Source organism: Calonectris borealis, chromosome 2, assembly GCF_964195595.1.
Source record: "Calonectris borealis chromosome 2, bCalBor7.hap1.2, whole genome shotgun sequence".
Classification (NCBI taxonomy): domain Eukaryota; kingdom Metazoa; phylum Chordata; class Aves; order Procellariiformes; family Procellariidae; genus Calonectris; species Calonectris borealis.
The window spans coordinates 51728935-51745808 of record NC_134313.1 but is presented as its reverse complement, the minus strand read 5'-3'; the positions used below and the strand labels follow the sequence as shown (position 1 = coordinate 51745808).

The 16874-nt window shown below is 36.5% G+C and overlaps 1 protein-coding gene across 12 annotated transcripts in view; it reads right to left on the bottom strand.

The window, feature by feature from the left end:
- Positions 1–16874, bottom strand: part of SS18 (SS18 subunit of BAF chromatin remodeling complex) — a 51222-nt gene that overhangs the window by 31275 nt on the left and 3073 nt on the right. For 5 of the 12 annotated variants that reach the window (XM_075141956.1, XM_075141952.1, XM_075141950.1 and 2 more), the window contains exons 2-4: positions 16356–16432; positions 14949–15033; positions 1456–1609 (exon numbers count right to left, since the gene is read on the bottom strand). In XM_075141956.1, the coding sequence (XP_074998057.1) occupies positions 1456–1609; positions 14949–15033; positions 16356–16432 (316 nt within the window). Of the gene's footprint in view, positions 1–1455; positions 1610–14948; positions 15034–16322; positions 16433–16874 lie in introns of those variants that run through there. The other 7 variants (XM_075141955.1, XM_075141947.1, XM_075141951.1 and 4 more) reach the window with 3 other exon arrangements.

Below are 16874 nucleotides of genomic sequence, written 5' to 3'. Positions count from 1 at the left end.
CTCTGCAGTGAAGTCATTATGCTCACATTGTGACTTAGTAATCCTTCTCCTTGGAAAAGATCATTATAATAACAATAATATGATTACACTAGAGGGTCAAAGAGACTGATTTGTGAGAGGCAATGCTATTCTCCATGGGAGCTGATGGATCTTAGATGGATAGAGGACTCCACAACCATAATATCTCTGCCCTACTTAGGGAGCAGCATATATTGCTCTTTCCACTTCCAAACACAGACCATGACCAACATGTATGATGAAACTAACTTCTTCTCCAGATCTTTTATTACACTTCTTACACACAGCCTCTGAAAGCTATTCAGCTACTTTTCTCAGAAAAGCTGTCACTAACACTATCAGGTCCATTTTATCAAGATTTGCATAGAAATTAGAGACTACAGCAATCATTATATTTTTTACTTCATAATAAGTTTTCCATGGTTATTTACTGTGTTTGCTGTCGAGAAGCTTATCCTTGTGACCACTGAGAGATGAATTTTCAAAGATCCTTTGATAGAAATGTCCTTTCTTGGAAGAAATCAATACCTTGAGGAGCTTTTGTATGAAAAGTTCCTCCACACAAAAAAAATGAAGGGGTCCTGAACAAAAGCAATTCTGGGAATGCAATTTTAAGCTGAAAGCCAATTCCCATGAAATAGGCCGTATGCCTTTATGAGTAGAAATCCTGGAAAACAGCCTCTATATAAAGAAGCAAGTTTTTCCAGGGCCTACTCTATTCTGATCTGACTGCTAAAGGGAATAGTTACCCCAAAGCCAGTACTAGTCGGTACAATGTTGAATTTTATTATCTTGTTTCACTGCTTTGTTTCTGACTTCCCAAGCACTTTTCTTTTTATTACAAAACAGGACAGCATAAAAACTGACTTAAAATTTACACCTAGAACAATAATCTGGAGGCCATTTCTTTACAAATCCCTTACGATTCAACACATCTTCAATAATAAAGAACACAAAGGATTAGTGGAAGCTGGATGACTTTCTGTATAAAAAGCGATCTTTTTTTCTTTAACGTTTACCCACATTCGCAACGCCCTCTTTAAGATGTATCTATTTTATTATTATCTAATTATTTAGCTACGATGATTTCACATTATCTTTTTATGGAAGGATTTGTGTTCACTCAGCCACAGGCCAATACCTTTCCCCAATAAGCCTTCTAAAGCCAGCTGTACTGCACGGTTTCAAACAGACTAAATTTAGCCAGTTCTGTTCATCAGAGGAATGCTGTGTGTCAGCTACATCAAAGCCCAAGGGCAGCCTGATAAACACTGAATACAGGTCACGTAGCTCTGTAGCTAACAAACTCTAAGAGAGCTTGTACTCGGGGGCATTCAAAGCAGTTTTGTCATCAACAATCTAGTATCCCTTGAGCCCCCATGTCGTTTCAGTTGCCAGGCAACGCTGGTGTTAATGTCTTAGAGGAGAAAAACTTACCAGGCATCTGGCCGTTCATCTGGTTCTGCATGTGTGGTGCAGGAGGGCCCCCACCTACCATACCATCTGAAGACATGTTGTGCGAGCGCGGAGGTGGGGGAGGGCCGCTCTGACTCATCCCTCCCGGACCCATAGGCATATTCTGTGTGGGTGGCTGAAAGGAGACAGTTTAGTCAAACACGAGAAGCAGTTAGTCTGACAAATACATTGTATGTACATACGGTACAGCAGTTGCCTATATTGTTAAGCGGGGCATAAAAGAAAGCACTGAAATGCATTTCTTACTCTTTCCGACACATTTAACTCCTCTCAGTATTAATTTTGGCAAAACGTTTAATATTTCAATCAATTTTACATGAAGGATTACATGCAGACAACACTACAGCACCTTCAAGCACCGCTTTAAAATAAAAAAATACAAATCAATGCCTCATTAAAAAATTACATCTGAACAGTTTAAGATTGGTGGACTCACTCCCCCCCCCCCCCCCAAGCTTTCCTTCAAAGCAACATTTGGTGAACAGAAAAATAACTCTTCCATTATAATTCTCTCACATCAACAGTTTGTTGCTGTTAACAGACCTTGCACCAGGACAAAACAGGTACAACAAGAGATGAAAGCCTCTGAATGCTCATAGACTAGCAAAAATTTGCACCTGGGTGTGGTAAAATGTTTGCGATCTCTTCCCTTCTCTCCCCCGAAGCGCTGAAGGCCTAGTTCATAATTTCGTGCCAAACACCCCCTACAGACTGGAAGCACATTAGTGCTGGCCTCCAAAGGTCCAGAGACAGCTGCCTAGAAAGGATGTTTTTGGCAAATTTCCTAATGAAATTGTGAGGAAAATAACTGAATAACCTTGAGAGTTCAAAGAGGGAGAGCAAGAAAAACAGCGAATACAAGGGGGAATTTACTATTAGGTTCTACTCACGGCAATGTAAGGAGGCGCAGAAATTGCTAGTAGCCAGCTTCGTTTTCCTATTAAAAGCACCTGCGAGACTGTACCATCCTCCTCTCATACCTTAGGCAAATGCTTTCAGAGGAATAAAAATCATCTCTGTGAGAGTGAACGCCTCGGTCTCTGGCTTTTGAGGACTCTCTCTAAAAGGTCATAACTATTCATGCAAAACCCTTCCCATGAGACAACCCTCTGTGTGTTTTTCAACATTTCTCTTCATAGAAACAACCAAGGGGGTGATCCCTAAGTTCCCCCTAGCCCAGGCCCCCTTTATACCTACACCTACCCATCAGGAGGTTCACAAAGACAAGACATAATACAGTAGAAAAGAGTAACTCCTTCCAAATGAGCGTAAGGTGGGACCCCTTCCTGGCCTTGGAGAAGGCAACATCAGAGCAGTACAGACACACAAGTATTCGCTTGCCGGGGCAAGAGGGGGAACAATACTAATTTATTTTCTCAACATTTCTTTAAATACATTGAGCATGTATTATTTTCCCTGCAATATTTTAAAAAATTCCTCAAGAAATTAGTGAAAAGTCTTTTTCAGCAGGAGCAAGGAAGGAGATGAAGGAAAACGCAAGCAAGTAGATGACTTCTCTTCCTTTCATTCCTCCGTGATGAAGAGAATGACCTTTTATAAGCAAGTTTATTCCTCATCCTATAAACAGAAGTAGCAGAAGGTGGAAAAGGTAAGAGTGAGAGGCAGCTCTTCTCTCTGAACAGTGTGAGTGGAATGCTGCTTGATCTTCCTCCATTAGTGAGCAACCAAAGCAAGGCCACTTCAGCTAAGTCTTCCTTTCCTTCACCTTCAGAAGCTCACTATCATCCTACCTTTGTATCTAACAGAAATTATCTAAAACTGATATACAGAGAAACAAACAAAAAAGAAAACAAAGCGACTATTTTTAATTTTCATTTAGAAAGTATTTTTTGGAATACCAGCAAAACAACACACTTGTTACCTCCACATGAACAGCTAGAGCTCAGAGCGTAACATGTCAGCAAACAGAGCAAAGCCAAAAACCATCCAAGTTGAAATGTTTTCAGAATTAAAATGAACTTCTTAGATTCCACATATAAATCATTAGTAAACCCAATGTTCACACAACATGCTGATAATGAAAAATACTATAAAGTACTAAAAAATATTAGATCATACCTAGGTTTTAAGCTATCCTGCAGGTGTTACTGCACAAACACGGGCATGCCCTTATGCATGGGAAGATGGACAAAAAACCTCTCCAAAGGTTATTTGAGACAAAGCTATATATCCCAACTCTGAAATTTATTCTGAAAGTGTTCAAAATAACTGTTGTTTAACATTAAGACAAACACTGCAGCAATCAAAAAACAGCGTTGAGAGCGCAAATATTCAAGGACAGGAAAAAAAAGTATTAAGGATTTTAAAAATCCCATTAGATACAAAAACCTGCAAGAGACTTCACAAACCACAGGGAATTGAGAGAACTGAAGGAGTAATTAAGAACACCCAAACAGGTACTACCAGAAAATAATTTAGCAAGAGGAGCTTCTGGATATGAAAACAGCCGAAAGACCTGTGTGAACCCATTTCAGATTCTTGAAAATAATGCAAGAAAAAGGTCCAACCTGCTAAAAAATTCAATCTTTCATTAAAATAAACTACCCCGTAAGATGATTAGAAGGTAGGCGAACACTGTGCCTCTTTTTATAAAAAAGTAGTAGGACCAATTCTAGGAATCATAAATCTGTGAGCCTTGTTCCCCAAGCTACAAGTAAATTGATGAAAATAATTAGAGTATTATAAAACTCCAAGGATAATAAAAATAAACATGAGTTAGTAAAGTGTCAATATAGGGAAGTCATATTTTTCTAATCTATTAGAAATTTTCAAATATATAAATTAAACCACTTAGCTGCATATTTAACAAAAACTTCTTAATAGAAGTTTTTTGACAAAGCCATTTGGAAAAATATGTTGTCCAGGGATACACACTTCCATTGATCAGAAACTGCCCAAAAAGAAGAAATAAGCAATAACCTTACATGAAGTTCAAATAAAGGAACATATAGAGGTCCCCTGAAAATATTTCTTAGTAAATGTCAACATTTGAAGATGTTGCAACATTAATTACTGAAAACTGTGGAAGAAAGAATAAGCAGAATGGTGCCAGGTGAAATTCAACATGGATAAATATACGGCAATTACATTTAATTTTGAACTACTCTTTCTTCAGAACTGCAACTAATCCAGAAAAAAAAAAAAAGACTTGACCACTACCCAGACAGTTTGGTGGGAAAAAATAACTAAAAAAAAAAAATCCATAAAAACTATTCAAAATACCTGTGTTCTCTTTCTGATTATCTGCAGTACTTGATATATCAAAAGTGAGGTCCAATATGCAAGAAAAAAAATGCAATGGTATTTTTGATCATGATGCATGCTCGATTTGAGGAAAGCAATCACAAAAAGATACTGTAAAAGCAGAAGGATTCCAAAGACATGCAACCAGTGATTATAGACTTTGAATGTCTTTCACCTGAAACAAGTCAAAAAGGACAGTGGGGTTTTTTTGTTATTGTTATTGTTTTTGGGGCAGGGAGTGTTTGGTTTTTTGTTTGTTTGTTTGTTGTGTGTTTGTTTGTTGGGGGTTTTTTGGTTTTTTTTTGTTTGTTGTTTTTTTTAAACGTCAAAAGGAAACGTACATAAGAGGATATGACAGAAATACAATTTAATGTATGATGCATACAAAAAATAGATCATCCAATTTATGCTTCAACAAAGAAAACCCCAGGAGAATGGTCAGTAAATTGAGGAATAACATTAAACATACAAGACACCACATAAATCACATAAACCTGAGGAATTCATCGACACAAGACACTAGAACAAAGTTTAAGTAAGATTCAGAGATAATTACACATACATATACGCAATCAAAACAGTTAATATTATGTAGGATGTTTTAGAAGTGTGTTACAAGCCTTCATGTCAGGGTCGTAAACCAATCGCTACCTGATAGTAATTAAAAAGTAATGTCTCCTGCAGATATAATTATTCCCCAGTGAAATTCCTCCAGAGTATTTTTCTACTGGCCGCAGGCAAAGAAAACAAGAAAAAATTGTTTTAAAATGGCAACTTCCCTATTTCTATCAGACTTGATCCAGGCTTTTATAGGTGGTAAACTTCTTTTAAATCATCTTTAGTTAAAAAAAAAAAAAAAAAAAGGCAAAAACCAAACAACCCACCCCCCCCCCCCAAAACCCTGGGTCATTTAACCTTTTTTGTTCTTTACAGAAGTTAAGGAAATTGACTATCCCCAGTAATATGCACTAGGCATGATAAAGACCTTTTAAAATACAAAATGATGACACAGTATTCAAAAGCCAAATACTAAGAAAAGAAAAAAGAAAAAGAAACTCCCCACCCTTTGTGAAAGGAAAGTTACCCAACATGAACCCTACCCATTCAGTCTAGATGTGAAGGGTGAAATGACATCCAAATGTAGTTAGGTTAACAGAAACAAAGGAAAGGGTACTCCCCTCCTTCTGCTGGATGAGTGACAGAAAGGAATGGAAATCAAAATCACTGCTGATTTTATTCCAATTATGAAGTAGAAAATGTTAAATTTTTACTAGTAAAAAGTAAATTAAAGAATTAGAAGTAAGATGTTAGACATAGCTTCCACTTGCTAAACAATAATTATTGGTTCACTTCCCCAAACGCACAGATCACAATTTATAGCCGCTATGAGCATTTAAGATTTGTCAGAGCATGAAAAAAAAAATTTGTAAGCTATTTTGTCCAACTCTGGAAATCTGAACTGGAAAAAGACTGAAACCAACCTGCATTTGTAACAAAGACACATGGGAAAAAAACATTAAATTTTAATTGACAACTTTCAACAAAAAAAATCCTATTAAACCCAAAAGTTATTTGAAAGCATACACTTAAAACAACAGCCAAACTGCATTTTTTTGTTAGAGTATTTTCTTTTAAATAATAAATTAGATCAAATGCAAGACAGGATACAATAAAAGCTGCCATGGTGGAATTGTACACCTGGAACTTCATCTATCATCTCTTCTCTGCCCTACTTTGTATTATCAGATTTTTCTTACTGTCAATAGCAGGTTGAAAGATTTGTTTATGGAACATTTATTGTTATAAAAACTGAGGTGGAATACCAACTCAGTCATCAATAAAATGTAAAAGACAGGAAATACTGTTAAGCACACTAAAACACAGTATTGCTAATCACTACAAATAGCAATAGATATTTAAAGTACACTATCAAAAATACAATTTTCTTGAAATTCTCCCAGAATAACAATTAAAAGCTACATGGAACACAAATGTAAAAGCCTTCCGATCTTTCTAAGAGAAACCCTAACTCAGGATTTAATCAATCATCTTTGTTTTCAGTTCTCAAATACCATTTTCTGCAAAGCAAAATATCCCATCCCAGGAGGTACACTGCCCTGCTAATATCACATTGCTAATATCACAGCACCTGTCCCAGTCTCAGAGAACAGAACTCTGTTGATAGGTGGTGATGGCACCTGCAGAGTACTTACTGAGGTGTCAGACTGGGAAATAAGATCATAAAGGAATACATTTTTGAGATTTGAAAGAGGCGAGACTTATTTAATTGGGTTACGACTCTCCTTCTGCAAGGTGCAGGGTATTCTAGTACTGAGAGTATCTTAAACGAAAAAAATAAAGAAACTATATCAATTCTCAGCAAGTGTAATATTTGGGGGTAGGGAGGATTTCTATTTAAAAAAATCTTACAATCATGTCTAAATAGTTAAGTTGATTACAAATGTAATTTGTGCTTTCGGTGTTGGAGTACCAGTTGTGACACTAGCAGTAAGGAATTCTAAATTTAGAATGACAACCAGTTTCTAAATCTTGATTTACATCTTCAAAACTCTAACTTAATATTTGAACAAAATGTTAGAAGAGTACATAATGTAATACTTAAACACTTTGTTTAAAGAGGAAATTGGAATCTTCAGTTGTTTCAAATTGCATAGATCACTACATAAAAATATTTCACTGTACAAATATTCTTTAGCATCATTTTAACAACCAGAAAATTTAACCCTAAAATACTTAATGTTCACATAGCAATAGCTCTTCTCGTACTCAAAAATTAATCACGCAAAATTCTTAATTCTTGACATAACTAGAAATCATTTAAATCAAAAGTTAAATAATCTGGTACAAATTCAGATGGTTTTATTTTAAGTGACTAGGAATAAGTTAACTGTGGACATTGACTTGGGGAACATTAAGCTACAGAAACTGGACAACTTCAGAGGTACTCTATAATTCCCACATAAAATGCAGTTCATATCTGTCCTCAAAAGCAGGAGCTGTTTACCTCCTGCCTCTTTGGCTTTTAAGATGGTTTAATGTCTGGTCCAATATTTACAGGTTTTGCTTGCATTTAGTAACCTAAGAGAAAAATTCCACCTCTATTCCAGCTAGAAGGCCTTATGTAAACTCAATTAAAGCAGAAAGAATCCTGCAGAACCCTCAGAGCATTTCACTGAGGAAACAGCAAAACCATACGGGCTAAAGGACTCGGCATCTATGTTACCAGACTGCCTGGTACAGCTCTCAGCAGACTGCCTACAGTTCAAACAGGTATTTATTGTGCAGATACTGTACAGAAGAGAGGCAAATCACATCTTCAAGCATGAAAGAATTACACTTTAAGCATACTCCTAATTCAAATTGGCTGCTATTTTCACTGATTTCTAAATCAGCCACAGAAGTTAGCAGGCACTATAAGTAGTTTTTTTGTGTACAGTGCACTAGCTCCCCATGTGGACACACCTGATTAGCAATACATGCAAAGTAGCTTACAGAAGTTAGAGTGATCCTCTTATTTAAAGTGGAGCACACTAGTGGTCTATGAATTCACTCCTAACATGCTAACAACTTAAATTCCCATATTCTGATTTTTTTTTGTAGAATTTCTGGCTTAAGAGCTCCCTCCAGCTGCTCTCTGTTTCCCAATACTACCCTTTCAGTTGTGCCAACACAGCCATTTACATAGCCCTGTGGTTAATCTGAATTAATCCAGAATGAAAATATCCCCCTTTCCACCTAATTAATCTGGACTGTTTCTCCAGATTGATTCATCATACGACAACTTTAAAACATCACAAGGCAGAAGATGAGAGTACAGCTCTGGTTGTGTCAGCATAACCATGACTATTGAAAGGAAATCTTGTCAAACAACAGCTAAACTTTTTTCCAACATTTAAAAGCCTCTCTGGAGCAAAACGAACAATCTGGAAAAGCAATTTTTATTATAAGACCATGGCATATGTGGATAAACTGAGGATCCACAATCTGAAAATTCTTTTAAAAATGCAGCATACCCAATTCTCTTTTGCTAAAGCCGGATAACATTATCAGCCCCAAAAGATGTGTATCAACACAAGGGCTGGTGTTGTTACAAAGATTCAACAAACAGGCTACGGGAGAAACAACCCACAAAACTTCAACCATAGCAAATTTGGTTGTTTTGCCTTTAAGTCTTCTAAAAAGCTTGTACTATTGACAATTTTAGAAGATTTCCTTCCCATAATGAGTTGTTTTTCAGTTTCCTGGTAAAAGCGATGGATGTGTTCTTCCATGCACCACCCAAAAAAAAAAAAATATCTGAGTAGCTATTTGTAAAACTAGTTCTCTTTTGGTCAATATCCCATAACCACATTTTTACATACAATGAACATGTAGGCAATCAGAGTGTTCACTGAGGGGTCAGAGGTCAAACAGCATGCAAAGCCTCAAAGAAAGAAAATTGATACAGATGATCACGTGCTGGCCTTGGAGCAAAAACAATTAAGTGATACAGACACACTAGACTTCTCTGTAAGCACTTGTCCAGCTAGATCATAACGCATTGCTTTTATGACTGGTTATTGCAGTCATACCTAAGAATTAGGCTACTGACAGCAATAAAGAATTACATCTCATCTCTAACAGACCAGTAATACTGTACAACTTCAGGAAAAGTCTTATTTACCATTTTGTTCAAAGTGAGTATCCGAGATCACTAACACAGTGGTAACACTGAATTCTTAGAGTAATGTGGCACTACAACATGAACCTAGATGTCCCACATTTCCCATTCTTTAGTGACAAAGCCTAATTAACTGGGAGCTAGAGACTATTACCAAAGGAGGCTTACCCCATGTGTTTCTTGCTCACAAAACACAGGAAGTATTTTTTGCTATGCAAAATCAACATAGCAAGTAAAAAGGCAGAGTACGAAGAGTTGAAGGAAGGAATAATTTAAGAAATTGTGTTCTTCAGGGAGGATGCAAGCACAAACAGATTAGCTTTTATCAATTATGGATTTGCACTAGCTTGATAGTTTCTAATAACAGTAAAGGAACGTGAAGCTTAATTTCTTTTACCCATCCCAACCACAGTGGCTCTACTTGTCTCTTGTTTGAAGAGCTGCAGGAAAGTTCCTTGGAGTGTACTCGCATAATATGAATGCAACATCTTTCCTCCCTTTCTCAAAAAATCTGCTACCTAACGTTTCTCTTTTAAAAAGTCTTTAGAAATTATTATGATTTTTGAAAACTGTTTGACAATCATTTAATCAGAGCAATTATTCTTCAAAATCCAAGCTCCACTTCTGACTAATAGCTCACTTGCCTTTTGACAGGAAACATTCAACCTTTCTTTTGCTCTGTTCTCTATGAATTCAGTTTACAAATAGTTGAACTTGAATTTGGCATGGACTTGTGTTCTGAAAGGCTAATGCAGAATAATATACCATACTGCTTTGTGTATCTGCTTTAAAACCAATTAATCAACACACTAACATTCAATATACACAGAATTAAGCCAGCGGTTTAAAGACTGATACCAGTTGTGATCAGCAGGAAAGCAGATACCACAAACAGACTTTCTGCTATACTACCACAGATAGCAGACTCTCACAGGCATTTGGTACATAACTGAACAAAAATTTTATTAATTTAGGATTCCTCTCATCTTCCCTAACAGGAGTTTTATTTGCAAAGTTTATTTAAGCTATTAAAACTGAGCCATATTTTTCTTTTCTGGATGCCATCTTTCTTTTTCAAGAAAAAGTGTATCAAGATAATTCAATTAACATATATTTTTAGACAACTTTTATGTTCAAAATGAAGGCTACTTAAAAAGCATAGTGCAGTGTTCAGTTCCTAAGACTCTGAATTGTTTCCACAAACTAATTACATCATAAGTACATTAAAACCATAGATTGAATATTACCCCTTTGAAAAATATTAAAGTGTATTTAAGATCATATGACACTTTCCACTGATTGAGTAAAACTGTTCTTACATTGAAGACTCCTATTTAGCCACCTGAACTCTGCAGCTTTAAAAAAAACCATACCAAAACAAAACACCCCATCTTCCAATACGGAACTTGAAGAAAAGTTTTAGTCAGGTGCTAGTAATGATGTTTAATGGTTTTACCTCTTGAAGCAGTTTCTTTGGAAGTAACCAGCATTTCAGTATTTGTTGAAGCTGGGTATTTATAAAAAGCAATCACCATTTTAGATAGAAGTGTTTTGTAACTAAAATGGCATGGACTCCCCCCTAATCTGTGTGGCAAGTTTGGGAACAGCATACATTAAAGGATTTTCCAAATCCTACAGAAAGCATTAGTTTTGAGAGAAGTATCTCAAGCAAGAGAAAAAGTCACTTTTTTATTAATAACCTTTCCAATATTATGAAATTTAGAAAAACAATTTAATGTGATGTGCATATTTTTCTACAACTCAGACACAATGAGTTTTCTTGGAAGTCACTTCACAGAGAGAGTTTAGCTTGCTATTGGAAGAAACTGGCACATTATAGAAGTGAGCAATAATCAAAAGCATTTATTTTCATCACCTTCTTGAAATACACACTGAAATAAAGTGCTCTCTGCATGCTGACAGAAGGCAAGTTGCATTATGTAAGAAAAACTGAGAAAAAAAAACCCAAATACTTTTTCTGTGTTTAAAAAAACCTAAAACAAATGTTCCAAATCAAATAATTCCTGCAGACCTCAATATTTGCCTGTTATAAAACTAATGCCAAAATGAAAAGGCTGAAGTGCAGGATAAGAGTTTCCCTCTACTTTTCCCAATAAAGCGATGGTCATGGGTTGTTTTCTTATAAATATTTGGCAAAATGAAGACATATGGGGGAGGGAAAAAGTCCAAGTGCAAAAGTCAGGGTTTTTTAAATTCAATAGTTTGCAATGACTTTTTAATGCCACTAAAACACTCTCTCTCAAGAAAACAAAAAATAAATAAAGGTCAGGGAGGATAAGATGCCTGTTCTGCAGTTTGAGATTTAATGTGTTTAGAAACACACGCACCCAATACTTCACTACTACTTTTCGGAGGTTCTCTTGGAAGTCCCAGTAACAAACTTTAATTGCATCTTTGCTCTCTACAATTCAAGGAGACTAATACTTTGCTGTTGCCTCACTCAAAAGTAGCACCAATGAAAACCAAAAGAATGCAACAGTGTTGTGTTCCGCACCATACAAGCCCTTTTTGGGAAGGTAGCTTATTCTATATGGTGGTGATAAGTAGACTTTTGACTGCTGTCCAAGAAAGAGAATACTTGCCATAATTCGGAAAGAGGCAGCAAAAAGTTGCATCAATTTCACACGTGGACTTAACCACCACTCTCATCCAGCTGGGAAGACACTCCAAAATAGCCCTGCCCTTAATAATGCTGCTGTTCACATGGCTGAGAAAAGACTGGTTGACTCAAGGAGATTAACCTCACACTTCTTTTGTCTTCTGTTGTGAAGGAAGGTCTCTTAGCCCAGAAGTCATAATTTAATACTCTAAATTTATCATGCATACAAAGACAACAGGAGCCTTGTTATGACACTGGAGTGTCAAAGTTTTTCCAGTTCCCTTCAACCACACCCTGCAACACTAGCTTCACCTGCTTCACCTTTGCCTCACTTCCAGGCCCCCTTTATAGAAGCATTTCTCTGCACAACACAGTTGGTTCACTATACTTTTGTTCAGTGTAAGATTTATCTTGTTCTCTGCAGGCAATACCACACTTTCAGAAATGATGTACAGTCATTTGATTAGAATAGCACATTCTAAAAGATGTGGACGAACACACAGAAGCTGACTACAAGCATTTTTCCCAACAGGATGAAGCATTAAGTCTAAGGAGTATTGTGAGATGATACAACGAACTTATCATCAGGTTCAAGTCATTTTAGCTTATATTAAAAACTTCGGTGAACCTGATCATTTAGCTCTTTTGTTCAGTGTGAATGCTATTTAACATCAGTATTCTCTTTTCAACCTCATTTTATCACATAAAGCATTTTATAAAGAGTAATAGTTAAGTTGTTATATAATAGTTAAATTTCTTGATAGTGTATTTACCAGACTAAAACAAAAACAAGACAAAATTTAAACAAAAAAGACAGTATAGTTTACTAGGGGAACAATCTTCCAGATCTGAATAGATAGATACGATCCAACTTCAGAAGCTATCCAGACTCAAGCCCTCCTAAGTTATGTGGGAAACTACTGCAGTGGTAGTACCATAAAGTTGATGTATTTTACTATTAAAAATAGTAGATGTTTACACACACTGTATTTTGCTCCATATTTAACTGTTGCCACCCACAACCCTTGAATTTAGTAAGACTTTCAACAGCTGACACAGAAGCATGGTGAACAGAAACATAATACTTCCAAGTCAACTTGAGCCTCATCAGTTCTTAAATGGAAAGCCAATAAAGGAAAAGAGTCTGAAGCAGTTTATCTTGCATTGAAAAAAGCAGTAGCTCACATGTTCCCAAATTCTCCTGGCTAGAATTTGTTGGGAAGACAGAAAGAATTTAAAGAATATTTTTCTAAAAACCCCAACAAAAAGTCATTTTATCTGATTATGTTACCGTATTTCAGGCAAATCTTCGAAGATCTGACTTGGTAGGTCAGAGTGTCTATACTTCAGTAAGGTTGAACATCTACATTTCATTTTGTATTTTAGTTTGAAAGAAAAACAAGAGGCTACCTTTTTATTCCCCCCCCAGTTGTCCAAAGACGCCCCCCCCCCCCCCCCAACCAAAACCACACTACGCTATTTTCTCACAACTGTGGAATATTCCTTACATTCAAGATCAGAAATGTACTTCAGTCCTCACGTGTGAAAATCTTTCCTGGCCCTAACTTCATTTTCTTTCAAGAAGAGAATGTCATCACATTCAACTTTAAGAACAGGGCTGTTCACCAGGGACTAGGACAAGGTCAAATTCATTTCCAGTTGTCATCAGAACCTGGATATGAATTAAGCCTCCAAATACATATTAGTTGAGTAATACACACAGCCCTCTTAAAGGTTTCTTTCCCTCCCCCTCAGCTACAAGCACGGATTTATAAAAAGAGAAGCCTCTACAGGCACAACAGGTTGGACATAATGAAGCACTGTTTCTATAGTCCTCTAGGTACCAACTTGAAAGGATGCTTTGCTAGTAGCAATGATTGGAGAACACTTCTCCAGAGACCAAAGAAAAAGTAATTCAATTTCAGTTGATGAAAACTAGTATCTAGGAATGGCTGTTTTATAGACATTCTTTTTAGCTTCATATTACAGAAATGAATCAAGACTACATTAATTCCAGAAAAGTCTTATTACCAAAAAACAAAGAACTTCCTTGTGTTACTCACAATGAACTCCCCAAGCTTTCCGATTAACGCAAAAGCAAACAGATCGCAAGCTATTTTAATGTTTGTTGTATCTTTCCTTACTGCTCTATAAACAATGGAAAGGGGGAAAAATTTGAGGTATCTTATAAAATAAAGAGTTCAGGAATACAGATTCAGAAAACTCCAGATTAAAAAAAAAAGATGCAAGTATTATCCAAGAAATGCTTCATTTGTAAAGCAATGCAGTGTTTCAAGTTAAGCCTGTGCGACCTTGTTTCTTGCATATTATCATTAACCCATCTTAAAAAAAGGTTGCTTTCTGATACAGGAGAGAGGCAAAGAATTTAAGAGATTCACCTAGAGTACAGAAAAGCAGACAAAGATTTACCCAACCTCATTCCGCTGAGGCAAAAGAATGGATGATATTCCAGTGGAGAAAAAAAAAAAAAATCCCCCCCCCCCCTTCCCTAATGTAAGAGGAAAAACAGAGTACTGCTGTAGGAGCTGACTAAGAGCCATACTACTAGAGTTCTCAGTTGGGGGGGGGGGGGGAGGGGGGGGGCGGAATCTAAGACTATCTATGAGGCAGGCCAGATAATCTGTGCCCTGTGTGTTTAATACAGAATTACAGTCTTCAGTTAAACAAGTCAGATTTTGAGCAAGACCTAAGCAGTGAGATTACTCCAAATATAGCATGAAGAGACACTGCATCATGTAGTCACTGTACAGTAAATCAGAGGCTACATGTTTGGTCATTACCTCAAACACTTTTGTTTGGTTTTGATTTTTTTTCCTCCAGGAACACAAATGAAATCTATTCCCTACTTTTACACTGTTTTGTACTTACTGCTGGTAGTAGAGACTGCATGTTCTGGTTGGAGTCAGCTATCGTGGCTAGGTAAACCAAGTTTGTATGCAGCATCTGCTGGTATCTATCAAAATAAAAACAAAACAGATCTTAAGTCACAAATACAGTAACATCAGAATTTACTTTAATTCTACACATGTAAAGAAAGTTACCTATGTAAAACAAGATTCAAGAGACTTACAAAAGGACCATTATTAGGAATCCTAACCCTTTTCCCTCACACTTACCTATCACCCAATCTTTCCCAGTGCCTCCATCAAATCTGTGCCTATATCTTCTCCACAACTTCTGTCTTGCTATGAAAAAAATCTAAAGCTGGGTGACATTGTTCTCACCTATTTCACTTCCTGCCCTGAACTAAGTCACCAGGAGACATATACAGTGTGTGTGTGGCTGTTTGGTGTAATTTCCATCACAAACACTAGGGAAAGAGAGCTCCTTCTATTATGTTCCCAGATACAAGATACCATAGATTTACATGAATCGTGATGAAGAACACTGCAAGCATTTCATCAGGACCCTGAGCTTTGGAAGTTTGCTATGGAATGATTTTTCTGCTACAGAACCACATTCCAGAGTCTCAACATCCAGCCCACAGTCACAAAAATAATCTTGAAAGCAGGAACCGATTAAGAATACATAACTGCAGGCTTGCAAACAGCTCAATATAACAACTGTGCTACAATAAAAGCAAAAATACCTACTATTTATGACCCCCTCCTACTCCCAGACTATCAGTTCTCTTAGCAAGGGACACAAGCCATACTGTGACACCCCGTCTGTCATGGGACTTCATATTTGTCCAATTACAAGGGTGCCATGATTATCCCATGCCAGAAAAGAGTAATGGGAAAATAATATTCCTTAATAAATCACTTCTTCCACAGTTCTCTTAGATCACTCTCCAGAGACTCCACTAGACAGCAAATCTGTGGATATTCTGGCAAAGGATATTCTGGCAAGCCAAACTTTTAAGACAAGCTTGTTTGTTCTTGGGCAAATGGTAAGCGGGTAGTTTTCAAACATGCCATCAGGAAGAAGAAAGGTCCATTCCTACATGATTTTGAAAGGTTTGAGAAGAAAACTACCTCTTTCCCGAAGTATAATTATGATGCAGAGAAAAAAGGTCTTGGTTATACAGTTCCCATTTTTATGAGCGTCATCACCATGACATCAACTTGCAGTAGGCAAGTTGCAACATTTCAGTGACAGCAGTGATAGTCATATGGCAAATAAAATAACCATAAATTGTAAGTGTAGTATCTGTAGCAATACTTTTCTGTTCTTCACAGCACAGTTCTCCTACAAGGTGAGATAAACAAATCAAGAATGGTGATCTAAATAGAAATTCACCCACTCCACAGTAGATTTGGATTAATGTCTTACTGAGAGCATTCAGACGTCTTTCCTTTGTTCTGATAGTCCATTATACACTGAATAAGATGGTTATTTTCATCCAACATCTGAAATAATAAAGAAGAAGTTTGGAGTAAATTTCATGTCTTTGTGGAAAGAAACTGAAGATAAGTTTGAGTCTTGCTCCTCTTCCCAGAGTTTTTAAAAACAACAACAAAAAAGTAGTATTCCAGAAAGTTCTACTTTAACCAATTATTTATGGAACACACTTTTGCTCCCATTTTCCCTCTCCAATTAGTTTTACAGCTTTCAGTTTAAGGGTTTCATATCTATTATAGCTACATTTGTGAAGCTTCCCATTCAAATACCTATGCTCATTCTGCACCAAGTTCTTATGAAGTTTTCAAAGTTTTGCACTTCTTCGTTTGATGTCTACCAAGAAATTTACTTAAAAATTTATGCCCCAAGTTTCCCTTCTCCTTCTAAAGCCTGCAACTGTTCATAAAATTAATAATAAATGGATTGAAATTGTTATTGATAGAAACTGAG